Source organism: Anopheles arabiensis, chromosome X (assembly GCF_016920715.1).
Source record: "Anopheles arabiensis isolate DONGOLA chromosome X, AaraD3, whole genome shotgun sequence".
NCBI classification, from domain to species: Eukaryota; Metazoa; Arthropoda; class Insecta; order Diptera; family Culicidae; genus Anopheles; species Anopheles arabiensis.
Window position 1 is genome coordinate 19,101,575 of NC_053519.1, and position 26,040 is coordinate 19,127,614.

The 26,040-nt window shown below is 49.6% G+C and overlaps 1 protein-coding gene and 1 long non-coding RNA gene across 8 annotated transcripts; one reads left to right on the plus strand and one right to left on the minus strand.

Annotated features, from left to right (window-relative positions):
* Positions 1-10,814: 10,814 nt before the first annotated feature.
* Positions 10,815-23,054, minus strand: LOC120906117 (chondroitin sulfate synthase 1). 7 transcript variants are annotated; one of them, XM_040317578.1, is made up of 7 exons: positions 21,674-23,054; positions 16,071-16,939; positions 13,081-13,697; positions 12,705-13,017; positions 12,476-12,621; positions 12,093-12,411; positions 10,815-12,022 (listed from the first exon to the last, which is right to left on the minus strand). In XM_040317578.1, the coding sequence occupies exons 2-7, from the start codon at positions 16,219-16,221 to the stop codon at positions 10,917-10,919; spliced, it is 2,652 nt and encodes an 883-aa protein (XP_040173512.1). In that variant the 5' UTR covers positions 16,222-16,939; positions 21,674-23,054; the 3' UTR covers positions 10,815-10,916. The 7 variants fall into 7 exon arrangements, with proteins under 7 accessions (XP_040173512.1, XP_040173508.1, XP_040173506.1 ...); XM_040317574.1 differs by having other exon boundaries at positions 12,476-12,633; positions 21,971-23,051; XM_040317572.1 differs by having other exon boundaries at positions 12,476-12,633; positions 21,674-23,051.
* A 1,090-nt stretch (positions 23,055-24,144) lies between these two features.
* LOC120906068 lies at positions 24,145-25,398 on the plus strand. The gene is made up of 2 exons (XR_005740014.1): positions 24,145-24,270; positions 24,396-25,398. It is a non-coding gene; the product is annotated as an uncharacterized LOC120906068 (long non-coding RNA).
* Positions 25,399-26,040: the final 642 nt, after the last annotated feature.

Here is a 26,040-nt window from a genome sequence, read left to right on the forward strand (position 1 = left end):
AGGATTGGGTATGTGATGGTGTTGGCGACGGCAATCCTTCTTTTTAGGCTTTTCGGTGCCGTTTGTAGAAAAGAAAAGGAGAAGGTTTGCGTCGACACATCGCCACGTAAGTAATTACATGTGGATTAGCGGGTTCCCGTTTATCCGATAATTGCATTTCACATACGCACATACACACACACACACGCACATGACATTTCCATTACACCTTCGACCATGCATAGTAACGGAAGCGAAGGGTTTCTTATCTTTTCCGGTCATGCTTGGCCTTTAACGGGAAAGAAACGAAGTAAAACAGTAAAGGTGATGGGTGCTATTTTGCATAAATGTGTCTTGTTTTGCCCATTCTTCCAGAGCTCCTACCGCCTGAAGGGAGCGTTTTGCTTGTAGCACGATTTCGGATAATGCAGCCAATTCTGGCGGGTTTCTGCGTCATGGCGCGCTTCGATTTCCAGGGGGGTTTAGGGCAGCAAAATTACAATTCCTACTCCCATTCCCTACCCAAGTGGGAAGGTCTTCCTTCAAAATTTCCTCCCAATGGTAATGGAGAGCCCTGGTTTCCGACAACATCTCTATTTATATTTATGGATGTATAAATAAAGCCCGGCGAAAGCGTGTCTGCGGCAAACTATTTGTTTCCTGTGCGATTCTCCGGGAAATCTTATCATTTCCATTTTTCTTTTATCCTGGTGGAACCAAGAATGAAGAAACAAGAACAAAAAACTGTGAGTAAATAATCAGTTTTTTTTTCATGCGAATTACCATTTTTAAGCGAGTTCTAGTTGGCAAAGTGCCCCAGCTACCCCAAGATATTGTTCACTTGCAGGCATCTGTATGGTCATGCATGATTCCGCCGATGCTATCGCCACCTTCATCGCTTCCGCTCACTTGCTTCGTAAGTTTCATCCTAACGCATCCTCTTGCTCGTAATGCTGTCAAGTCAGTCCGGCCGTGGTCGATGTTTGGCCTGTGTGGACAAAAGACGTGGCGCTCGCTTCCGGACGGAATGTCAGGCTCGTAAGTAAACGCTCGGTACGCGCAGAGGGTGGTGCAGGAAGTCGAACACTGGGTTAGTTATGTACACTGGAGTGGTTTTTGGAAATGTAGCACCACGGAGCAGAACAAGACGATACCGTGCACAAGAAGTAGGTGAAACATTCCTTTCCCAACGGTTTCGGACCGACGAATGATCGCTCTGTGTCTTACTGTGGACGAGGTTTTCAGGATTTTTCCCCTGGCAAAGAATAACATCTAGCGGAGAGTTACGACCAAAGCGGCAGGCGCAGGGAAGTCGACACTGATACACAGGGCCAAAAACAAACGATACACCCGTAAAGATAAAAGGACAACAACACAGCCAGAGCAAACAATCTTTTCCTCGCGCACGAAACGAGCACCATCCTCCGTATCTGGAAAATTCTGCTCGAGAATTCACCACCAGAGGGGAAGAGGCATAGAGTTCGGCATTTTGGAAGCGCGGGGGAAGCTGTGCACTTCCTCCCCACTCGATGTACGAAGAGGCATTTAATTAATTTCCGACACTTTGCTCGCTTTCACTCCGACTATCTCCCGACTGTCCGCTCTGGATTGGGGGCTTGGCTTGTTGACTTGTCGGGAGGAACTCCTTATCGGTGGACATATTTATGTCTTCCAGATATTTCTGTCCCCTACTCTAAGAGCTTTTTTTCTCCTCCTTCAGCTCTCTTCTACTTCACCTTCATGGTGCGTTTAAAGCCCTCGGAGAAACCCTGCTCTGTGCATTCGTTGCGAAAAAATCGCTCTCTTCGGCAGTGTTCCGGAGCTGGGGTTGGGAAAATCCCGTACCAGAATGACTAGCAATCGACGGTGAGCGGTGTGTGGATACAGATAAGTCGCCCAACAAGCGACAACACTATTAAACTATAAATCTTTCCCTTCTATCAGTGGTGCGAGAGAGGGGATGCAGGAGCCCAGCTAGGGCTATTGTTTTTGAATGTTCGAACGTGTGGGGCCTGGAGGATGAATAAACGAGGGCAAAGGCAAAATAAACACTTCCACCAGTGAGATTGGCGAAAGAATCATTAACCGTGACGGAGTTAGATCACGCAAAAGGTTCTATCGGAACCTCCCGGACGATCCCTGGAGAGGAGTGAGGACGTGTGCTAGTTGTTTTCATTAGCGCGCCACCCAACCTGGACATCGATACGGTGGTGGAACGGATACGGTTATCGCTGCCATCTTCGTACAAAGTGCTACGCTGGACATGAGGTGAAGAAAAAATTCAGGAAATACTGAAGAAATAGAGGGTCGTTTCCCCGTACCCCTCACTCTGTTTAGGTGAGATGTCAGCGTGTTCGTTCGGTAGGTCAGCTCGGTAGGTGAAAGAAATTGATTATTGGGCTGCGTGTGTGGCGAGCAGGGACGACTTGATGGAGGATTATTTGGATGATGGTTGTAATTGAAACTACTTTACCGCACTAACGGGCCCCGACTCGGATGCTTATTAATGAATCCTGAAGACGCTACTCTATGTATTGCCATTGAACCCGGGTGGACTTTCCGTCAGACAGCTCGAATTGCTGGAGGCCGTGACTAATTCGATGACGTTCCGAAAATCAGCAGCAGGGTCAGCAGTTTGACTTTGCTGCCTGGCCAGGTTTCACCCCCCTGAAAGGGAGACGATGACGCGGCGAACCTGTTCGCCTGTTTTCGGGAGAATATTTAAGGAAACGTCCTAATCGTTTTGTTCATCTAGTTTAGCGTTCTTATTCGTAATTATTTTGGTTTTCCTCATGAAACTACTATTCCAACGTACATCTCACCCGGCATTGGCGTCTGTTGCTCGTTCTCAATGATATTGAGGTTCGCAAAGCACCACACCAGTTTACGGCATCCACCTTGTCCAGTGTAAAATGGACACCTTGACTGACACATTACGCACACTCATGCAGGCTCAACGACGTTGTGGAAGCGCCAGCGCCAACCCCTTCCGAGAGGTATTGCTTATCTGTCAATCTTTGTATACACATAACCCATTCTGCCAACAAACGGTATCCCACTGTGAAGCCAACCTTAACAGGAATAATGTATCAGGGGTTTGGCAGTCTCGCTACGGTCCAGGATTAGGCTCCTACTAAGTTATGCAGCTTCTCCTAATCACCTTGAAGGTTTCGGACGACAAAACCGCAAGCGAGATATATCCGAGCTTTGCTCATTTTGTGCCATTATTGGAAGGTGACGGAATGGATTACTCGGCTGCTGGGTCTGGTCGCCGCTTTCCTTTCCATGTGCCAAATCTCAACCTTTCAAGGATTTGATTCATCATTGGGTTGTTTTGTGTGTGTTGAGCGATAATGCGTATCCATACACTCAATCTATCCTGTTGCTCTCTGGGCAGCTTGGTATCTTATGATGCGTTGTGGACGCCACCCAGACTTAAGCTGACGGAACCCAAATGAAGTGGAAATACCGGGCTGGATGGGATTTGGGCTGTCACACGCAGATGACGGATCGGACCGGACCCAAACGCTCCCGGGTGGCGACAAATTTTCAACTCATTCCTCCGACGGATGTAGGATACAGGTCCTCCCGGTGCCCAGCAAGTGTGTGTGCGTATGTTTTTTTGTTTTTGTTATGGTAATGAACAGGACATCCCGACATCCTGGGGAATGGGCTGGGTCCCCATATAATCTAATGTTTGATTAAGTTTGGAAACAAATATTAATCTGGATTTCCCAGACTCGAAGAGTAGGGGAAACGACTCCAACAGCTGCCATAACCCGGACGGAGGCGTATCATTACTGCGGCAGGGTGAAAATGGACCGAAAAGGAGGTTATTGCGCAAGGTAGACACCGAACCGGACCGACAAAGAGTTGTAAAGTGCACTTTATCTTTCGATCGTTTTGTGCACAACCACCTGCTGATAATAGACGTCCGCTTCGAAATGATGCATACGGCCAAGACAGTGCCGGGCGCGTCACAGGGGAAAGTGCGGAACACGTTCGATATGATGTGGCCGACCGATGTTCAACAGCATCGCTCACCAATTATGATAATGCAACGATGATAATTTAACTCCCCATGTCCTGAACCCTCGGCAGTTCCACCCCGTCTCTTGTGTTACTGTTACAGCTTTTCCGCTTGGACAATGACCGCTTCCGGGTGATTGACCATATGCAAAATGACACTTCTTTGGAGCATGAACCCTCCACCCCACCACCACTCCGATTGTCTCCCTCACTTTGAATGGGCTTCCCAAGTTCCGGGGAAGCAGGTGCTCATGGATTTATGGTTGCGCTTAAAATCCAGCTCAACTAAACCCGAGATGGCTGTGGCTGTAAAATCCTGCCGAAGTCATTCGACTTGGATTAGTGGTGGTCGGCCGACTCTAGGTCCGGCAGAACAATTATGTTGGGTAACCTGTCCAAACTCTGGCAGTTTGAGGTGAGCTCTGGTGCGTTCAGACATCCTTACAATGGGCTATATGCCCCGAGAGCGGCACAATTGCACTCGGCACTTCTAATTTCTTCCTCTGCAAGCATTTATAGTCCGTCAACGGCAATGCCTAGCATAATGAGGCAAGCTCTTTATTGATACTGCTCTCCGACGAGAAGGGAAGAGCAATCTTTGGAACCTTTGGATGCTGCACTAACTGCGCACATTTTACGTATTCATTGTGTCGCAAGCAGCAGCAAAGGATATCGAACACAGCATGACGCATTCTTAGGACACGGGGCGAAACAACAACAGGCACGTCTCACGACCGAAAAAGAACTGAAAGACATCAGCACGCTCAACCACGTCCGATTGATTTCTGATGGCGTGTTTTCTATGTGGGTGTGGGTGTATGCGATTTGTAGAGTAAGAAGCGTTGGAGAAGCTTACCATCAGTGATGAATTCTCCAGCAGATTCTAATCAAAGGCTGAATGGAATAGTTGGAGTACCGAGCGTTGATGCTCGGTAAGAAACTGTTCGGGTTTGCCGGGATGTTGGCACAAAGATAGAAACCCATTTGTCGGCAATTTGGGTGAGCTGCCGAAAGATGGACCGTGATGGCCGTTTAGATTTTTGTGCTACAGGAAACTGGGCGCAGGTGTCCTCTCATATTCGTCAATCAGAAAACAGACGAAACAGCATGGGCCTGTCACGTGCGGGGGGTGGAGTACTCGCTGCAATAAAACTAAAAGGCTACCGATGGACGAGATGCTGATGTTACTCGTGTCCGCACCGAAACAGGTGTGTGACGCAGTGGATTGACGACGATCTTTTGAATGTTGGGACTGGATGTACTCGGACCGTTCAATTCCAAAAAGCAGAAGGCGAAAGAAGGCAAGAAAAAAGAACCTTGGTAGTGGGTCAGATCAAATGGTCGTAGATTAATTAACGCTTAAAAGGTGGCCTGGCCAAGCTGTCACTTCAGTTGTGGACGGGACTCCATTTCGGCTTCTCCTCTTTCCATGGATATAAAACACTAGGTCTGTACTTCAGACTTTTTCCAATGTCGTCCAGAGCGACGTCTTCTTCCGCAGGTCAACCGGGCGTCAATAAATCCTTCATGGCATTGCTCCCCGTGCAGGCATTGATTTCAATATAGCCTGGGTAAAGAGGGAGATTTGGTTTAATGTACACCATCACCACCCCTTGCATTGCTCTCGTAATGTCTTCCAGCTGCGTCTTTTTCCGGAGAGCTCGAGGACGTCCCTTTTTGGATGAGATGACGCCGGACAAAGTGCCGAAAGCTGGTGCACTTGAAACACGTGTAATTATGATGATTCCTTACCGTCGTATCCTTCTACTGCCATAGACGAGAGTATATCCTTACCCGGGGAGTAGATTTGATTTTACCTTGCCATGTTTTGCAAGAAGCTGTGCATAAGAAACGTCTTGAGAAGCGTTGTATTCTTTAGCCTCCACCAGAGGGATGGAAAGCAGTGTTACAAGAACCAGCAAAAACGTGTCTTTTATTTCGTCTTGTTTCGTTAAAATTCAACATTGAGCCGCACATTTACCGGTGCACATTTTTGACAAACACCCACCAAAGAACGCTTTTTCCATTTCGCTAAATGACTGCTGCTTAATACCCCCAGCATACTACTAACTACACTTTACCCCTCTCAAGAGTGGTTTCGTCCCGGTTTCGTGCTTAAGTATCAACAAATATTTGCACCACAACGGATAGCACCGGAGGTAGACGGGGGACCGTTTTTTGTTTTGGTGTTTTGTGTTGTGGAAAAATGGGATTTCCCTCCCCGCGGGGGTGTAGTTCTTTGCGCATTGTGTCCTTGTGTTTTTCGGCTACACCACTTCAATCATCGTGACCGGAGTAAATCAGGACTTTTTTGTGTGTGCCGTTCGTAGGACCGCAATTTTTGGAACTTCTTTCTTTATTGCACTTTGGCCCACGCACCGCATGGAGTACCGGAGTTTGGCGCGCGAAGAGGTTTGACTCGTCCCTTACGATTTTTTTTTCTGCCCCGAACTCTTGACGGTAACGGTTTTTTTGGCTGCAGGGATTTCGTCAAAACGCTGGCCGGACGGTTCTGTTGCTTAGTCATCCGTCATTATACGGGAACAGCGTTGGCCCCGGCATGTCTTGGGCGATTGTGGCCGGAGTTTGTATATATATATATGTGTGTGTGTGCTTTCATTGTTTCCGTTCGCTTCGCTGCTATGCAAAATGCACTGCAGGACAATGCTTGGTACACCCGAGGGGACCAGAATACACGCGGAGAAGAGTAGCAGCAGTCGACTTAATGGAAACCGAACGCCCTCTATCCTTTCCCAAAAGGCACTCGAACTCGCTGGTGTTTTCCTCGTGCTTGTATTGCTATCGAGCGGCTTCCTCTCGAGAAAGAAATACAACAACAAAAAATATCTCAACGTCGATTGGGTGGATGAATTACTATTGACACCGGAGCGACCTGGCGAAACGGGCCGGGGCGCCTTGTGCTAAAGGTTTCAAGAAGGTGGCAATCATTTCCATGAGCGGTTTCGTAATTTAACCCCCCCACCCTCCTTCCCTCCACTCTCACTACGGCTCAAACGGAAAGGACAAACGATGCAAAAATAATAGCGAAACTTTTTACTCCCAAACAAAAATACACAAACCGGATGGTCCTTCAGGAACCACCTTTCAGGCTGGCAACAAAGGATGGACAAAGAACATGGCCGGCAGCGCTCCAAAATCTTTAGATGTTGGTGTCGGTTTTCGTCCGTTTTCACCGCACAAGTGCATCAACCAGACAAATCGCGAAGGGTGTATGTGTGTTTGTGTGTGTGTGTGTGTGTGTGTGTATCTAACATGCTGGTCAGCACTTTCGCGATGGGACATTAACAAAGAAGAAAAGAGTTTTATTTAAAGAAAGAGCCGAGGGATAAGGAAAACGAGATGGCAAGAGGGGAGAGGGGAGCAGTAATTACAGTCCAGTTGATTGCAAAATCCATCCACTCCAATAATTCATCCCGTAATCAGCGCTGAAAGCATATTTACGCAACCAACTACCCCCACACACGCACTCTCACACACTCACTCACGCATGTGGATATGAAAATGCAACAAGAAGTAGAACGTGGGTGGCCTGGCAGGTGTTAAAAGGAGAGGAATCATTAAGCAAGCTCGTGTCTCGCAAAAGTGGGAAGAAAACTGCCATAAATACGAACACACAAGCGCGTGCACGCAAACAAAGAAAAGATAAGACTGTCTTTAAGACGGTCCGGAGCGTGGAGGCTGGAGAGTGTGGAGGAAGAAAATCGATTCTGCATCTTAATTGGTGGAATCCACTAGCAGGGGGAGGAGTGGTGGCAGCAGGGGTAAGGGCAGTGGAATCGATTGCAAATCCCGTTCGGTAGCGTTGCATCACGCACTTGCACAAAATGCGCCTGATTGTATGCAACCCGTTCCACCATTCCACCTTAAGGAAAGGCAAATGCTTCTTCGAGCAGGGAGGGAGGGCTAAAGGATAAAACCAATCTTCCCAAGGGCAGTGACCGTCAAGATGTACATATGTGTGAACATATATATAATGGTTGTGTGTATGTGAGTGTATTTACCCCTTTTTATTCTTCTTTTATAACCTACCTCAAACCAGCGAAGAAATGATTGGAAAATCGGGACGAAAACGCACCGCCACACGCAACGGGGAACGGGAAAAAGCGTTAAGAAAGGCGCGGAATGAAACAGCGAGAAAACGAAATGTTTTTGCTTTGCGAAGGAAACCCCTTTGGGGGACACCGTTAACGCAAAAAGCAGTTTCCACCCTGCAGAGGGTGTTTGGGCTCGTGTGTGTGTGTTTGTATGTGTACGTTTGTGTGTTTGTGTGTATGTGTTTTTGCGAGTAATTATTTTCTTTCCAAACTCTCAACCATCCACCACACAAGACGTTCCATCCTGTTTTCTTGTTTGCGTTTTTTTTCGCTCTCTCTCTTTCTCTCTCTTAAGAAGGGCAAGTAATGGCGAGTGGGGTGTGAAGGAATGGGGGAGGAGGATAAAGGGATAAGAAAAACCAAGGGGCCGATGTATATTGCAATATTTGCATAAAATCTTGCGGCCGTACCCGGATGCGAACAAAGAAATTAATGCAACGGCCTTCTGCAGCACAAATTCCCCTATTTGAGGCTGCACAGCGCACTCGTGGGGTCATTGCACTCTGAAGGATCCGGTTCCCTCCTTTCGCATTAATCCTTTCCTTTGGCCCGCGAGCCGAAGCTGGGAGTTGGAGTCGAAACGGCTTTAACGATGGGGAGAGAGAATCGCTCCGCTTGCCCTTGGTCATGCACAGGTTGCAATTCTGATTTTCCTGCTTCCTGCTTCGCCTCCATCCATAGGCGCACCCGCTAGGCGTTTTTATTGTTGCATGCAGTGTACTGCTGGCTCGGAGGCTGGCGAGGCGCATCCATGCGCTAGGTTACTGGGTAAATAGGGCAAACTTACTCTGCCACAGCCAAAGGGCGACCACCGATGTCATGTGTCACGTACACGCACAAAGCATAATCAAGGGGGAGTTTGTTTTTGTTTTTTTTTTACGTGGCAGTGCAGCAGCATTGCAAACAGGGATTGGGGGGGGGGGGAAAGTGCGAAGGAATGCACTGTAACGAGCCTGGCAGCGTTGTTGTTGTTAGGATGCTTTGGTGTGTTTTTACCTTTTGCTCACCCCGCTTGTCGGCCAGTATTAACGGATGGCAGGGTTGACAAAATTGCGACGCATTTCGATTCCACTCAAACCTGGATGGGCACAGTGTGTGCTGACGCAAAAGGTGCATTCGTTGTCTGTGCAAAACATGCAATTTAAATGAAGGTATAGGCAAAATATCACTAATTTTTGTGTAAATTTGCAAGAAGGAGGTGATTGTAGTCACTTAATTAATTATTTCATATGATTTTGACAGAATAATACAGTGTTAAATGTTATGAAATGATTTTCAACGTTCAATCAAAAGTGAAATTATTTGGCATTTTACAATTAATGTGTTATATCACTACAATTTGCTCTAAGAACTTTCAAATTAAAAAAAAACGCATATCTTCGAATCCGCGTTTCAGAGGTACCGTGTATCTTGGGGACTACCTGTACGCGATATTATTAATTTGGCAGTTTTTCGAACAACTGTACTGATTTGATACATCAAATGTCAAACGCAAAACAAATTCCCTTTCGGTCGAATTTTAAACCCTATTATAAAAGGTACAAAATAGTAGTCTTCAGTTGACATTAGATCAAATATCGAATTTAGTGGCTAAAACCTACCACTTCAAGCAAAATTATACGAAAATTAGCTATAATTTGAAAACCTTGAAATTTGACTTACGCTAAAATTCGAGATAATAGCGTATATCGGGAAATACCTGTACATTTCAACGTAAAGTGGAGCGCCGTTTATCCGAGTACCTTTTATCCGGCTGTCTGTTTATCCGTGCTGTTGAGAAATGACAGTTCAACACAAAGTTGGCATTGCGTGATGAGGATGATAATCATGGCACATTTCCAATATTATCATTTACATTTGAACATGAAGCTTATAAAATCTGAATGGAATTTACACGAACATAATATAAATAAATAAAAAATTGTGATAAAATGTAAACTTTGACTCAATATAAATATTATTCGAGTATCTGGGCGAGATCCTGTCCCGATATGCCCGGATAAACGGCGTCCCACTGTGAATAGTAACAAAAACAGGCTAGCAAATAGTAATAACCTGCTTAAATATTACCTAATTCAGAAACAATCTTATAGTCTCAATTGTTAATAAAACACTATTTGCCTTTTCCCAAATTATGTTGTTTTTTTCTCTTCAACATTTCTTTACCAAACTGCAACTGTTTTTATCGCATTCACTATACATACGGTTGCGGTAAAGCGTACGGCGAGAAAACCCCGAACAATCTATTTCCTGTTGATAGGGGTGAACATCAGGAAGAGGGAACAGCTCGGCATCAAATGGGAAGTAAAGTGCAGTGAGTTATGCATATGAAACTACTTTGTTCCTCCCCAAAGCAAGGGCTATAAATCAAAACGACTTGAGTGACAGAGGCTGCGGGCAGTATAGCACAACAGGAGAAGAAAAGGAAAAAACAACGACTGACAGACTCGGGGCACGTAAGTGCAGCGCCCGACCTGACTGACATGCGTGCAGTGGCATCCACCGCCCGCATAAGCAAACGGCCGGCAACAGGGTGGCAAACCGACAAGGAAACTCATTTTCTAGTGCTTCGGTCCCGCCCGCGGGAAACGGAAGCATCGCCACACCGAGGAAGCAACGGATCAAAGACTTCTTGGCAGTCGAGATTGGGGGAAGGACTTTTGGGCCCCGGCAAATGACGTGACACGCGCGTTGGATGGTTTAGAAAATCTTCGAAACATCTATATTTACATTAGATACTGCTAAAAGGGCACGGGTAAGGAGTGAGCAGACGACGAACCGATGGCCGAAGCGTTATCCGCCACCCCGGCTTTGGCTCTGCCTGCGGGCAAACATCAGCAGCGGCTGGCTGTGGATGAACCGGTCGTGCAGCATGTCGTAGCTGCCGATCGTGTTCGCCTTGGTGCCGAGGCACATCTTGTACTGGGCCTCATCCAGGCTCGTATCACAATGAATCGGGTGGAAGATGTGCACCAGCGACGGGTCGGGCGCACGGAAGATGGCGAGCTCCTCGCTCGGGGGCGGCGGCACCGTCGACGATGCCGGTCCGTTCGCCGCCGGCTCGAACGGATCCCACCGCCCGTCGGCAATCGCTTGCAGCCGCTGGTTGCCGCGCTGGTTCAGTGCGATCACGTTCTCGAGAAACTTGACGTCCTCCAGGCCCCAGCCGTTAATGTCGGTGCTGAAGCCCTTCAGGTCGGGCCGCATCAGGTCCGCCTTGTAGATGCCGACCAGCCCGTACCCGAACTGGCGGAAGTACCCGTTCTCGTTCGTGATCCGGTACGGGACGGAGAAGTTGCGTGGCCGGTCGGCCGGTTCGGTGGCCGGCTTCGGCCGCTCGGTCGTGGCTGACGTCCAGCCCGGCGCGAGGATAGTGCTGGGCGCGCGCGGATCGTACTCGCTGAACACGATCGGCAGGTAGATCTGCCGGTGGCGGATCACGTTGAATCGGATGCGGTCGAGCGACTCGACCGTGAACACCATGTCCACGTCGATCAGGAACAGGATGTCGTTCGGGTCGCAGTGGGGCGATTTGATCGCACGGTCGAGTGCGACGCCGCGCGAAAAGTTCCCGTACAGCTGCAGGTAGTTGATGCGGGCGGTCGGATAGCGCGCCCGCAAGTTGTCCAGCAGCGCCACAATCATCGGCGTCTCGACCGGTTCGACATACATCGACACTAGCAGATCGGTGGCGCCGTCCTGGCGCAACGCGACCTCCTCGTAGTTGCGCAGAAAGCGCATGAACGTTTCCGACCGCCCGGACAATGGTATGACCAGTACGATCCGGTCGCGATGTCGACCGGCACCAGTGGCCGACCGCTGCTGGCCGCTGCTTGCCAGCGTATCCGTCAACCGCTCCAGCCCGTTGAACAGCGACTTGACGCGATGTGAGATGCGATCTGAAGAAAAAAAAAAAAAAAAGGATTCAAACGTTGACCGCAAGGGAAGCAGCAGGTTGCCCACTCTTACCCAGCCCGGTTGCATTGGTGAAGGGTCGCGTGGTGTCGGTGTTGGGCGACACCCGTGGGCCGGACGTCACCGCTTGACTAGGTACCACACCGTCGACAATTTCCCGCACGCGAATCTCCGTGAACGAGCGCTGGATGTACAGGTGGCGCCGGACCGGGACCGTCATCTTCTTCCCCCGGTACTTTTTGTACACCAGCAGCAGATCGAGTATCAGGTCCTGCCCGTACAGGCTGTTCACGCGCATGTACCCGTACAGGAGCTCCCGGAACTCGATCACACGGCCCCGCTGCCGGGAGAAGTTGTTGATGTGCTCCATGATCTGTTGGAGAGCGATGCGTTAGAGGCATGCGAGTGCACTGCCAAGCAGAATCCGCCATGCTTACCTCCCGTATCACATCCGTCAGACCCTCCTTCAGCGACGACTCGATGCGGCGCTTCGGGTTCGGGTGCATCCCCGAGTACAGGCTCTTCGCGATAAAGTCCCACTCGACCACCTCGTCCAGGTTGCGCGGCCGGTGCCGATTCAGATCTGGCAGTGCACCTGCGAAGTAGAATAGTCAATGATCGCTAGAAAAGCCCGCCAGCCTCGCCACACGTGTCGCCGCTACCTACCGAGCACGTTGTGGTCGCCCAGGTAGTCCGTGCTGCTCTCGTCCTCTGGGAAGATCGGCACACCGGGCGCCAGGTTTTTGTTGATGCGCGGTATCTGCAGCAGCTCCGTCATCTGCGCAATGTCCCGGTGGAGCAGCAGCGACTCCTGCCGCAGCTCCTGCGCCTGCAGTCCGAGCATGTACGCGTGCAGCCGGTACATGAAGGCGGGCTTCTTTACCGGGTGGAGTGTGATGGCACTGTGCACCTCCTTGCTCTTCAGGATGCCGGAGAACGCCCGGTTGCCGCTCGAGTTGTGGTGCAGGATGGACTGCATCTGCAAGGAGACGGCGGTGTTCGTGATGCAACGCTTCAGAGCCTTCCCTCCAACAGAACCTACCTCATAGTTCCAGGTGCACGGGATGCCGGCAAACTTCTGCACGCACCGGCCCACCTCGACGTCCTCGTGCGTGCTGTAGAGATTCTTCAGACAGGTGGGTATGTGGGGCGCGACGCGCCGCAACGTTTCCCGGCTCATGATCACGCCCGGCCCACCCATGCAGAAGTTCTCGTCAAACTCGAGCGACAGCAGCCCGAAGTCTTCGCTGTTGCCGCGGCCCGCCTGCCCAATGAACTGCGGCTTCGAGCTGTCGATCGAGCGCAGAAACTTCTCGAGCCGATCTGTCCGGATGTACACGTCGTCGTCAGCCCGGGCGAACCACTCGAACCGGTCGATGAAGTGCACGTACATGTAGTGCAGCATCATGAAGCTCTTCTTCTGCGGCGGGTACCGGTCGTCGACGCCCTTGAGCGCGACCAGCGGCAGGTCCGGTGCGACCGAGTCCTGCGAGCTGAAGAACGCGATCTTGCCCGGGACGCGCTTGCCCCAGGTTTCGTACACCGCCCGGGCCCGCCCCTGCAGGAAGTCCTTCGCCGTCATCACGCCGACGAACACGAGCGTGTTCTGGGAGTTGGTGGGCAGCTCGGACGGCTGCAGTCCGATGATTTCGAGGGCGGCTAGTTTTAGAAGAGGCAAAATAATAAGTCGAAACGCGTTCGGAAGGGAGAATAAATGTAAATCACGCAGCTACTGCTCAAGTCCGAAATCACAGATACATGCTAGACTGGGCGGATGGTTGCAGAAGACGGACGCGGCTGTTGAGGCGGCAATTTTTTCATCAAACCCAATTGATGCTCATGAGAAGGAAGGGAAGATGTATCTTCTTCCAGTCTGCTCCACCACTGTCGCATCTTGCCGTACGTCCAAGATGTCCCAGAAATTGGAGCGCTACTTGATGCGCGGGCAATTTTCTCATCAAAACTCCCTGGAGGCAACTGGAGGACGCTGAAGAGGCGTGACGCTGAATCTTGCGCGTCGGTTTTCGTCTGATCCGCTTGCTGCATTAGGGTGTAAATTGTACTCTCAAGATTACACTTGTGTACGATCGCCACGAGATCAAGCGAGATCTGTCCAATACCCGCACACCCAAGTGTACGACTAGCACACCCAAAAACACAACACGTTGGTAGATAAACAAATAAATAATCACTCTTGAATCCATTGATTCAGAATCCATTGATCTTTCGCTAGTCGTTCGCGTCTGTAGATGGAAGAGCAATCGTAGTCTTTGAAAATCCGGCAGGCTTGGTAGATGGCAAACTTCCAAGGAATATGTCTGTACCACCCGCAACGCTGCAACAACACGGCCGCAGATCGCCGGCTTTGCGGCTGCATTCTTTAAGCGCGCATTGCTTGAGCGGAAATAAAGCGTAGCAGCATGCGCTAGCAGCTCCAGATGCACGCCACTACACCAATGTAGGCCAGTTGTTACGGTAGGTCGGCAGGGGCTGCATTCCCAAGAGAATTTGTTTTCCCTTTCGCCCATCCAGCACGCCCAAAGCCCCGCTCGCTCGAGTGCATCGCCGTGCTAGAAGATCTTTCAGATAGGAGGGACCACCACATGTGGTACCGGCTGGGCGGAACTAGACCCGAACCCCACGACCACATCTGCATGCTGGGCTTGACAGAATGGAACGCTTTGTTTTTTCGCCGGGCACGCTCGACGATGCTACCCAGGACCAAAATGCTCCAGAAGTTCTTGAAGTCTGTTATTCAAATACTCTTCTCGTCTCACCCTCACGCGCTCAATATTTTCCATTATTTTTCAATAATTTTTGAAGCATCGAGCGGAAACAATGAAGTTTTGTTGGTTTCTAAAAAGAAAACATAAGCAAATCGGGCAAAACCACTCACGACGATTCGATAGAGTTGAACCAGAGGGGCATAAGCACTTCACTACCCGGCAGCCGGAACAATCGAGAATGTTTTTCTTCGATTGCACACAAACCGCCCCAATCTCGCCCTGATGCTTGTATTCTCTGCATTAGTCGCTTCGAAAATTCAGCAGGGCGGATATTTAACCAAAAAACGAGAACCAACTGGCGGATATCGGAAACCCCCTTCCACCGAAGCTATGAAGATGTAATGGGTTTTGAAGATGATGGCGATATCGGCCAATGAAAATATCTAAATGCAACAGCACTAAAGCGAGCATTGCTCAAGACATCGGACCGTAGGAGGCATCTCACAGGCAAAAGGTTGACTTAAGCGCTTGGAACGCATAAACAGACTGAAGTAAACATTCTGATAGTCTAATAAAACATTTGATCGTGTCTGTTGTTATGCGTGTTTGGGGGGATTTTCTTTTTTCGGGTTGTAGCTGGACCAACAAGAACACACTGTGTGCTACACGCATGGCTGGCTAAGAGTCACGCACACACGCTTCCCACGCACAGGCGGGTCTCTCGTGCGGTTCGCGGAAGGTGAAGACATCTGCTTGCTTTCGCTAATTCCCTTTTTTTCTACACGATGAGCGCACCCGGTTTGTTTGTTTGCATCCATTTGCTAAACATTCCGAGTCCCAGCCTCCCGTGCCCGGATCTGGTTGCAAATCAGTTTCAAACCGATAGTTTGCACACGATTCGTTTATGGTTGTGGATAAACAGTTTTACAGCAATTAGTAACGCCATCTCTTTCGGACTGGTACCGTGATTGATGACGCAATCTGGCAATTGCGAGTGACGCTAATAGCCGAGGAGCACCGATTAGCCTGCTTTATGGCGGTACGGGAGGCAGCAGTAAGTGAGCCAATCAGCGGCTACCGCTCAAACGATTATCGGAGCTTACTGTAGAGGAAGTTGGAGCTAGAGTTACCTACAACGAGCATTCGCATCTAAAATGACGCGAACGCAGCTCACCTGACCTGGCGGATATCGGAATTAATGGTGCCTCGTGTTATGCCACACACATGGTCCGGTTCAATTCAGAGACACGATAACTTCTTCCATTACATTAAGAAGGGCCATATTCAGGATTCCCGCACAACTTACATTTTTGCTTCATGCTGTTCATGGAATTGCACATGCTGACGATCTCGAGTGTGCGATAGTTGCGCAGCAGGGCGCCGATGCAGAGCCCGACGATGATGCCGAATATACCGTACAGGATCTTCTTCCGCTGTGTCATGCTGACCACTCCCATAGCTCGTCTGCGTCTTCCCCAAACGGTGTGTCCTGGGGGCGTTGTTTGGTTGATAGACCAAGAGCGATGGAAGGGCAAAGGCAGAGAGAGAGAGAGAGCTTTTTTACAGCAAGTTTTTTGTTTGATTGTAATCGCTAAAGCAGCAGCACTGTTTTGTCACTATTTTTCACTTTCACTCAACCAGTTGGCAACACTTCAACACACTGTTTCCGCTTGGTGGAGTCTTCTAGGAGTCTCTGTTACAGGCTTTGGGCACACAGTTGTGTTTGCTGCGCCGCTCGAAAGGGCCGCGGACGAATTTCGAGACGCTATCTGATGAACACCCCCGCACCTGGGGGCGAGCAGGACGGACCCGGGCTGCGTCTCCGGCGGCGCCGTTGCCCGTGGCGCCACTTGCGCACCCGGTGCGCGCCGATGCTGCAACTGCTGCTGCTGGGGCTGCTGGTGATGTGCGGTGCGGCAACAGGTCCGCTGGTCGTCCTCGTCACCGTGCTAGTGGTCCGCTTGCCTCGCCCGAGTAGCACTTCCATTTGCACCGACCGAGATGGAGAGGGAGTGCCACGGCTGCGTGTTCCGTCGTTACCGGCTACGGTGTGCGCCGGCTGCTCGTCCGATTCGTCTACTAGGTGCACGTCATCGAAGCACACCTTCCCGGTCCCGGGCCGGGCAGGGTAAAGGTTTCACACACGCCGACCGAGCGGCTATCGCTGGCCACACGCTGGAACGACAAGAAGTACGCAAGAGAAAGGGGTGAGTGTGAGTGAGACGGCAAGCCATTAGAACACGGGTTTTTTGCAAGTCAAAGTGCCGGGTGATTACTGACGATGCCGAGGCTGCCTCTGTGTGAACCCGAGGTCGTCGCTAATTACTCCGCATTAAACGGAGAGAAGCAGTGACAGGGGAGAAGCGAGACGGCGAAGTAAACACAATCTGCAATCTTCGTTGCGCAGCCGGGTGAGGCTAAGCTATGGCGGGGGAGGTTCCGGGGTACCAATTTCTGGTCCCTCGCTGGCACCAAGCGCTTTGCGCACAGAATCTTCCGTCCCGATCGTGTTCCCCCGGTGGACCCACAAGCGGCAGTAAATAGCAGTGAGGCTGCCTGTTGCTGTAGGCGCCATCTTTGCGATTATCGGAACGGGCGAGGTAAATCGGGAGCACGTTATCGATCGTGCGATTGCAGTGAACCGGCTGTAGCCTCCCCTGACACATGCGTTGCTCGCTTACGAGTCACGTACACGTTAGCAGCCAAACAGCAGCGCGACACCACAGACTCGCTGCAGCTCGATATGGCGAAATAGAGCCAAAACTGCTGCAACCAAACCCGCCTGATTCGTAAACTGCTCCCTGGACTGGGCTTCCGCCTTTGTTCCCTTGTCCCTTGCCCGCTGTGGCTTTGGCCCACTGATAAGCAAACTAACCGAAACGGCAGATTGGAAAGGTACACGCACGTACACAGAGAAAGCGTGGTACAGGGTTTTCCAAGACACTTCAATGTTGAAACTGAAAATGTCAACCACGTTAAACGAATGCACTATTTCTCAATATCGGTTTAATACGGACGTCACACGAGGCGTAAACTCAAAAAGTTTACGCTTGATTTGTATGGGAGAGCGTAAACTTTCTGTCAAAAGATTATAGGGTTGTATGGTTGAAATTCAGTTTACGCCTAAGTTTACGCTTCGTGTGACGTCCGTATATACCATTTCAATCTGTCAGTTTGGCGGACTCTCGCCACTATGGAATAGAAGGAAATGCAATACGTCAAAATATTCAATGATTGATGGTTTGTTTTCCTTTAACATTGAAAACGTGTTTTAACGTGCAAACAGCAATTATTAAATTCATTAAAAAAAATTAAAACTATTTATAGTTTTGTTCATTTGATGGTTTCCATACTGTATTCGTTGGGATGATTTAGAAAACATCACCCACTGAACATTTTGACGTATTTCATTTCTTTCTATCCCATAGTGGCGAGAGCCCGCCAAACTGACAGATTGAAATGGCTTATACCGATATTGAAAAATAGTGTAACGATTTTGAAAACCTAACTTTTTGTAGTGAACTGACTTTTCAGACTTGAAATCACCCGTGCAGCCTTCAGCATACGTTTAATGTGGTTGAAATTTTCAGTTTCAACATTGAAGTGGCTTGGCAAACCCTGTAAGGTCGGCTGCACGAGTGCGTCACCGCGAAAGAGTTCCAAAAAGCCGGCTCCGACCCGACGTTGATAACAAGTTTCGCCGAAATGTGTTAGTTACTCTACTTGCATGGGGTGCTGAAGATATCAGGACACACTCACACACGCACTTTCTTCTATTAGACACAATAGCTTATCGATTCTTTTTTTTGTTGCTTGTCCCAAAACCTACCGCCTGATCGGTGATAACAGCAGAGCCTACCCATATGGAGCGCTTTTACACCCGTTTTTAGGGCGCAACTAGAACATGAACCATGGAAACGAAACTGCTGGTTACTTGTCGAATGTTGCATGCGGATAACCACGGATACACATACACACACATTAACTGCGATATCGACGGTAGCAGAGTGCAGGTACTGAGATTTTGACTTGCTTTGCTTTCTACGTCCAAGGTTGCGCTTGGTTCGGTAATGGGGGTAACGAGACCGATTTGCGCAACTAAACCGACATCCCAATCCAATAACCCCCCCCCCTCCCCTCCCCGAAGAGAAGCAACAAGTAGAGGAGGACAACCACAACAACAAAACACGGCCCCAAAACGGAACGAAGTGCTAGAAGGCCACCGCAATGATGTCGAGCGCGCACGTCGGCCACTGGCGCAAAAAGGTGTTACCGAAATAATCCTCGCTTCTCGCAATCTGGAATGTGCGCACATTAAGTAATCTTTTCTGCCAGGCGGCGCACACACAGATCTGTGCTTCGGCCACTGGTGGTGGACCGAGGTGGAGGCCGCATCAGCACTGGGGAGAGCAAAAAACGGCCGGATTAATTTAATGCTAATTGTTGTTTAGCATTTGCAAGATGTAAGGGTAGAAGTAGAGCGCCTTAGTGAAGAACGGGGAGGAAAAAATCATCTCTTGCTAAAGGTTGTGCGTAGACGAGCGAACATACTCAGCAAACTGCAACGCTCATCCCGCTCCTAGCACACCAAGCAAATCGATATGTTTGACGTTAGAAGATAGCGGGCTGTTTGATTTACTTAACTTATTTTCCTTCTCCCAATATCCGACAATCCCGATCGCATCCGCAAGGCAGTCGTGTAGCGGGACCTTAATGTGCGCGCCGTCGTTACTTGCACACTACACTTGCACAAGACGCGCCCGCACCGATCACACCGGCTGCCCGGCGGCTTGTTGTTGTTTATTAGTTACCCGCTTAAATTGCCTCTGCGGATGTGTTACATTCTTGCCCATTGTACGCCATGCGGTTTCCTACTGCTTACCCTCTTCTCTAGGCGGCGCGAGAGACGCGACGATTTCCTGTACATATTTAAGGCACGCCACCGGGAGACACACGGGGTGCGACATGCGACACTTGCACGAATTAAACCGTCCGGTGTCGGTTCGCGCGCCAACTGTCCTGCGCCGCATGATGATAGCCAACGCGCGCCTCCATAGTCATCGTTGCCGTCGTCGTCCAGGCCCGGTCGGATCCGGCACACCGGACGGCGCTAATTGAAACCTAACTGGTAGTGGTCGGATGTCCCCTGGTCAGTCAGTCTCGTTCCAGGCCCTGGTTTTGTGAGGACTGGGATTTTTTTTTATGTTGGTTGGATGTGTGGTAAGGCATTAAGTTTCGGAGACATCAGAGCATCATTGGAGCAAGCTGTTGAATATCTCGACAGGGACGCCATCATCGGTCACCCTTAGCGAGCTTCGAAGAGCCTGCAGCAATTGTTTAGGCAGGATGTCTTCAGACATCAACATGCCGCCCTGCAAATTAGCCCTGCACTGGACGTCTTCTAAAAGCCCGCGTGTTTCGTGTCTGGCTGAAAGTTTGGCACGGAATCTAATCCGACACTCGGCGCGGTTTTTGTAGACTGACCACAACACCTCGGGCAATTCAGGCAATCCGAAACGAAGATTACAGGGTTGTGTGACAAGGGTTTTTTGTTTTACCCAATGCCAACTGCTGAGCGGGAGAGAGAGAGAGAGAGAGAGAGAGAGAGAGAGAGAGAGAGAGAAGTAGAGAGGGAGAATTAGAGTGTTGCTGGAGCACCTCCAACAGCGGATCGTACGATCGTGTCTGCAGTGAGGCATTTGATTTCTGTTCCCTTGCCCTTCTTTCCTTCTGGCCATACCAAAAAAAGGAAGGTACGCATGGCTTGACGATCACGTGCTCAACAGCTCTACTTCTTCAACCCCCTACAGATATCGCAGACTATTCTAGGGAAAATTATGATAATTAGGCAATTTTCAGCTATTGCAACGAAAGGGTTATCTGGTTGTGGTCGCATTCCTGTTCTCACCGGGCAACGGAGATGGGGGCGGCGACCGGAGGACCTTGCAACAATTCAAGTTTCAAGGTGGTAATGCTCGCTAAGGCATCGTGGGTATTCTGGTGCTCGAAAAGCTTACCCAGCCGGGCCAAGGTGTTTCTGGAGTTGGAGTTGGAAAGGTTTTGAAGTTCCAAAAATATCTAAGTCCTCCAACTCCAACTCTGGCATTGGCAATTTTGGATCTCGCGATGAATCCACCCAATGCCAGAATGAATTAATACGCCATTGTGCACGGCTCAAAAACCATCGAACGATTGGTGTAATTCGAGCGTCCCGTTCCCGTTGGTGGCATTCCCCCAGCCCACCACAGCAGGACAGTAGGCAGGATGTTGAACCGGTGGCTTGGTAAAAATGCGTGCCACAGCAGAACTAAAACCCGCACGCCGGCCGCGATTGGACATTAACAGGCCTTGATGTATAGGAGAGCACGCAGCACCGACGCGAGTTGCGCCGCTGAACTGCCCGATTACGCGCCCGATTTGCGCAGTTTGGTGAACAGTACCACCACCACCGTCCCTCTAACCCGCCTCAATCGTACCCGCACCATACTAGATTCTTTAGCGCAGCAGTTGAACGCAGGTTCGAACCTCAATGAAACCGCAGGTAGATTGAAGATACGTTTTCTTCTAGCTAAAGCTGAATTTTCATTGTGCGCTTTTTTAATTACCCTGCTTTTCGGGTTTTCGTCTGTTCTGTGTGTGTGTGTTTTTTTTTTGGCATAAAAACATATGTACTTCCCCCCTTCGCCCCATTTTCCCTCTCGTTTTCTTTCTCTCCATCGCCTCTTTCCCTCTTTCGCTGCTGAGCTGCCGAACGACGGACGGCCTGAAGAGCGTGCTAATAAAAAACGCACACCGTAAGGTGCGAAGCAAGGAGCCGGATGGGATGCAGCAGGGGCGAGGGGGCAATTTAGAAGGAGGGGAAGAAGGTGGAGGACGGGAAGGAAGATGCATAGAAGTGAACATTCCTACCTTTCTTGCACGCGTGAATGGGTTTTTCCTTTTGGTTTTCTTTCCGAGTTTTCGAGATGTGCCCCGTCGGTTAGGGGGGGGGGGGGGGTAAGGGGACTTTTGAGCGCGCTGGGTTGGCCGCGTTGGTCGGTTGATCGTTGCCGATTGCCCCGAAGGTGTGGATTGATGCAAGGCACACACACACACACACACACACACAGAGATACAGGCACGCAAGCGGTACACAATATTAGCGCACCATTGAAGCCGCGTGTTTGACCGTGAAAATAAAAACCAAAAACGAGTGTCCAGCGTTACCTGTAACCTTTTTCTTGTTTAACTGCACACGCACTTAATCTCACTCACTCGCACACACGCACACATTTGTCACCGTTGGCCAAACACTTCTTTACAGTCTTTTACACCCGGGAACACTGGGGCCGGGATGAAAAAAGGCCGTGTCGCGCGTACCGTGTTGGCCGTCGTCACCGTCGGCACGGGCCACACTTTCCTAACAAGCACACCGGGAAGACGTCACGCGGCTAGTGTGTCACCGTTGGTGGGATTCTCGAACGGGAACCGGCCTCAAAACACTCACACCGCTCGAGAGAGCGAGAGAGCGCGTGTATGTGTGAGGGCCACCAAATTTGGGGGACCTCCAAGCGCGCCCCACCGTCTTATTCTGCTCGCTGGTCGCGGCCTGTACACACACGGTGCCGGTCGAAGCTGTAGTGTGCGGCTGTGTGTTGTGTTGTCTTGGCTGCGTTCTCTTGTCTCTTCTCTCTCTCTCTCTCTCTCTTTCTTTCGCTCACTCTCCGTCCCTGCACCTCGACGTCTTGTCCGATGAACCGGTTTTCTTAAGGGACAAGAAGCGCGCCGTCGGAAGGGCGGAAGACTGTGGCTGCTAGTGGATCACAAGCAAAGCGTCTTGCGCTTCTCTCTCTCTCTCTCTCTCTCTCACACACACACACACTCTCGCACACTCTCTCTAGGTGTAAGCGTGTTGGTGATGCGCCTGGTGTTGTGTTATGTCTCGTTTGCTTCAACGAGCGGGGACAGGGTTCGCCATCTCGCTCACTGATGCGATCGAGCGGTTCGTTGCGGCAACGATGAGCGGACGAGTGTCTTAGGTCACGAGCGTACTGCGATTTTTCCCTCCAAACGCTTCCATACACACATGCACACACACACACACGGACCGCCGTCCCATACAAAGGCCACATGTTTTTTTCCCCCGTTTCCTGCTCCCACCCACGTAACCTATTTTTCTTTCCCGGAAGATCGTCTTTCTTGTTCTTGGCCCTTTCTTTTGAAGTCACAGATACACATGAACCAAACCGAACGACACACATATGTGTCCTCACACTCCCGCACATGCACTTGAAACTGCATCCGAAATGTGTATGCCCTTTTAAAAAGGGCTGGTCTGTTCATCGCTGCAATGTCACTTTTCCTTATAAGCCTTTGGGTCTTTTTGAGTTTATAATATTTCTTTTATTTTGTTGTTGTTGTTTTTTCCGTTTATTATTTGAGCAAACACGTTTTTGGACCCGATCGTTCTAAAACTGATGCTATCGCGCTCTCTTTGCGGATCAATCGTTGTTGCTCTCTTCCTAAAAAAAAAACAGATAAGCCGCTCGCATCACGAACTTGACTTAAGCTAAGCAATGCTGATACGACGGTCTCTCGCGCCCATACTTACTTGAATTTTTCTCTCGCACCTTCTCTCTCTCTCTCTCACACACACACGCAGGCACACACAGATACTAACTCACACACAAACAGACACACTCTCTTGACGATCGCTTTTAACCCTTTAATGTCAGACGGGAAGGGATCTTGATATTTAAATATTTCATAACATTAGGATATTTTTTAACTTTAAAAATATTTTTTTTTACTTTATGAAACAAACTTTTCCACTGCCCCAAACGAGAGCAAAAACCAAGAAACAAAATGGTCAAGTGACGCATGCAAAAATCCCGTGCAACACGTACGCACATAAACGGGCACACGGGTGAAATAAATCGAAAACGAGCAGACGTAAAAACATGTCAAATGGGCAAAAATCGATAAAGTTTACACATTCCTTGTGCTTCTGCCAAGCGGTTGCCAAGACGCTTCAGCAGCAACCAGATGTGGGAAATGGGCAGGGGTAACGAGCAGCAGGAAGACGGAAGCGGCATAATGCAATTAGTGCCGTTCGCAGTTTGCCCGTTCGGTTGAGAAGAAGCAGTATTGCCTGGCCAGCAACCCCGGGGCCACATTCTTACACCATGTGCTTTTGTGTAGAATGTGCGCACACCAGAACCTCCAGGGCAGGCAAAAGTGCATCTCATCGGGCTGGAAGTGAAGCACGATGCAAAAGGGCATCAAACCGGGCGTATAATAAACCAGTGCGAATGTTCAACATGTGTGATTTGAGCAGCAGGAAAATGAGCCACTAAAACCCTCCCTCCCCCCCCCCCCCCACCGTAACTGCAACTGTCTGAGAGCGGACGACGGTGACGACGTCGTCCGTTGTTGACGAGCAGCTTGCCAGATGAGCCCAGAGATTGACAGACCCTCAGTGATTGGTTGCTATCCCGGGTCCAGGGCTGAAGGAGCATCTTAAAACGGTTCGTAAAAAGTGTCTACAAATTTAACGATTCCAAGATCCGAGACTCTCCAAGGCGAGGTTTGAAGGGCTCGCTTGCTTGTTTTATTTTTTGTTCTTGTTTCCCTATCGGCATTCTTCACGAAGCGCGGGCATGGAGATGGAGTTGTGGATGGTGCTAAGACACGGCGGCGTCCCTTATCGTGCGGCAGTTTCGCCGTTCTGCGAATCCTTTAAATGAGTAAGTGCAGTCGCAGCCATCGTGTTCGGGCAGCAAGATTTGAAGGAGTTGGACCAGGCCCCGCACAAATGGTCGTTTGATTCGCTTGTTTGCGTGCGCGTGTGTTTATGACGAAACCAGACTTCATTACAAAACATGCGATTCTGTCCGTTTCGTGCTAACCCGTTTTTGCTCGACACAGACGTTCGGTGAAGAGCAATCGCAGGAATCGCAGCATCCAGAAGTTCGGAGGTGGCCATAAAATGATTTTCGCCTGATGGATGGCCCCAACGGAGCGTGTGGATAGAGACAGCGCTGGGGAAACAAAAAAAAAATTAAATAAAATGCTACATCGACACACTCAACGATCAGCGTGTACGCCATTGAAATTCTGGCAACGTTCTGCTGCATGTACGAAACGACATTAAATTTGTCAATTCGTGTTTTAATGACAGGTCGAGGACGCGTCCTGAGTGTCTACCTAATCTGAGATTGATCAATTGGAACAGGTTGCCTTGCGGTGCTGTCTGCTGCTGGGCGTCAGCATTTGCAAAATAGAAGAGCAGGGGGAAAACCCACCCACAGATATGCACAAAACAAAACGAAAAAAAAAAATCCTCACGCCATAAATGGACGGATAAAGCCCAGATGGAAACAAACAAACCCTGAAACAGCTCTAGGATATCATGCACGTACACGCAGCAAAGCCAAGACCGCACCGTTCGCAATCGTACTAGAAATAATCACATCAGCAGGATAAGCAGCGGGATTCCACCAGCGGATGCCGGGCGACGAAAGTATACACCAAAGTAAAGCACAAACGCACTCACACACACATAAAAGCCAAAACCTTTTCGGTGGCTTTGGCCCGGATAAGGACGCTGATAAATTAACGTGCCATTTGATCATAATAAAAATCCATTAATCCTTTGCCATTTTCTTCTCTGCAAGCTTCCGCGTGGTGTGCGTCCCGGTGCGACCATTGTTGGACCCCCGGGTCCCTGGCCAGCGCATTATTGTTTGTTCTTTGTGTGTGTGTGTTTTTTGTTTGTGTTTTTGAGTTTCTATTTAAGCTGCAGGGTGTTCTGTTTTATGACAAACTCTCTGGACACACACACAAAGGGGACGGAGAAAGCAATAGTTTGACGTTTGAAACGAAAAATAAGGGCAAAAAAAAAGAAACACTGACTGAAAGAGGCGGCTGAGGCAGCGAGGGAAAAATGTAAAAAAAAACGATATCTTAATTACATCATCATGCTGTCGCTGCCTTGTGTCAACTGAAGGGAGTAAAATGTGTGTGCACGGATGGACGCGCCGGGGAAGGAAGAGGGAGTGTAATAAAAACCAATATCTAAAATCGCTTAAATGAACCCGAACTGTATCCCTCCCCTGTAGAGCGCCACCCGAATAGTTAGCGTGCCACTAGTAGCAAAAATAAAGCGAGAAAAAAAAACAAGAAAACACACGCATATAAATAAAAAAAATAGGAACAAAGCAAAAAGCAAAAAAAAAAAGTCACCCAGGAAGAATGACATAGGTAACGAGGATGAGAGGAAACAAAAAAAATGACAC

Excerpts from the sequence above, each read along its gene's own strand:
- LOC120906117 (XM_040317574.1), bottom strand. The coding sequence starts at position 16,221 with ATGGGAGTGGTCAGCATGACACAGCGGAAGAAGATCCTGTACGGTATA. Across the intron at positions 13,018-13,080 it reads CGTGCACCTGGAACTATGAG|ATGCAGTCCATCCTGCACCA; the intron begins GTAGGTTCTGTT and ends GTCTCCTTGCAG. Across the intron at positions 12,023-12,092 it reads CACCAATGCAACCGGGCTGG|ATCGCATCTCACATCGCGTC; the intron begins GTAAGAGTGGGC and ends TTTTTTCTTCAG.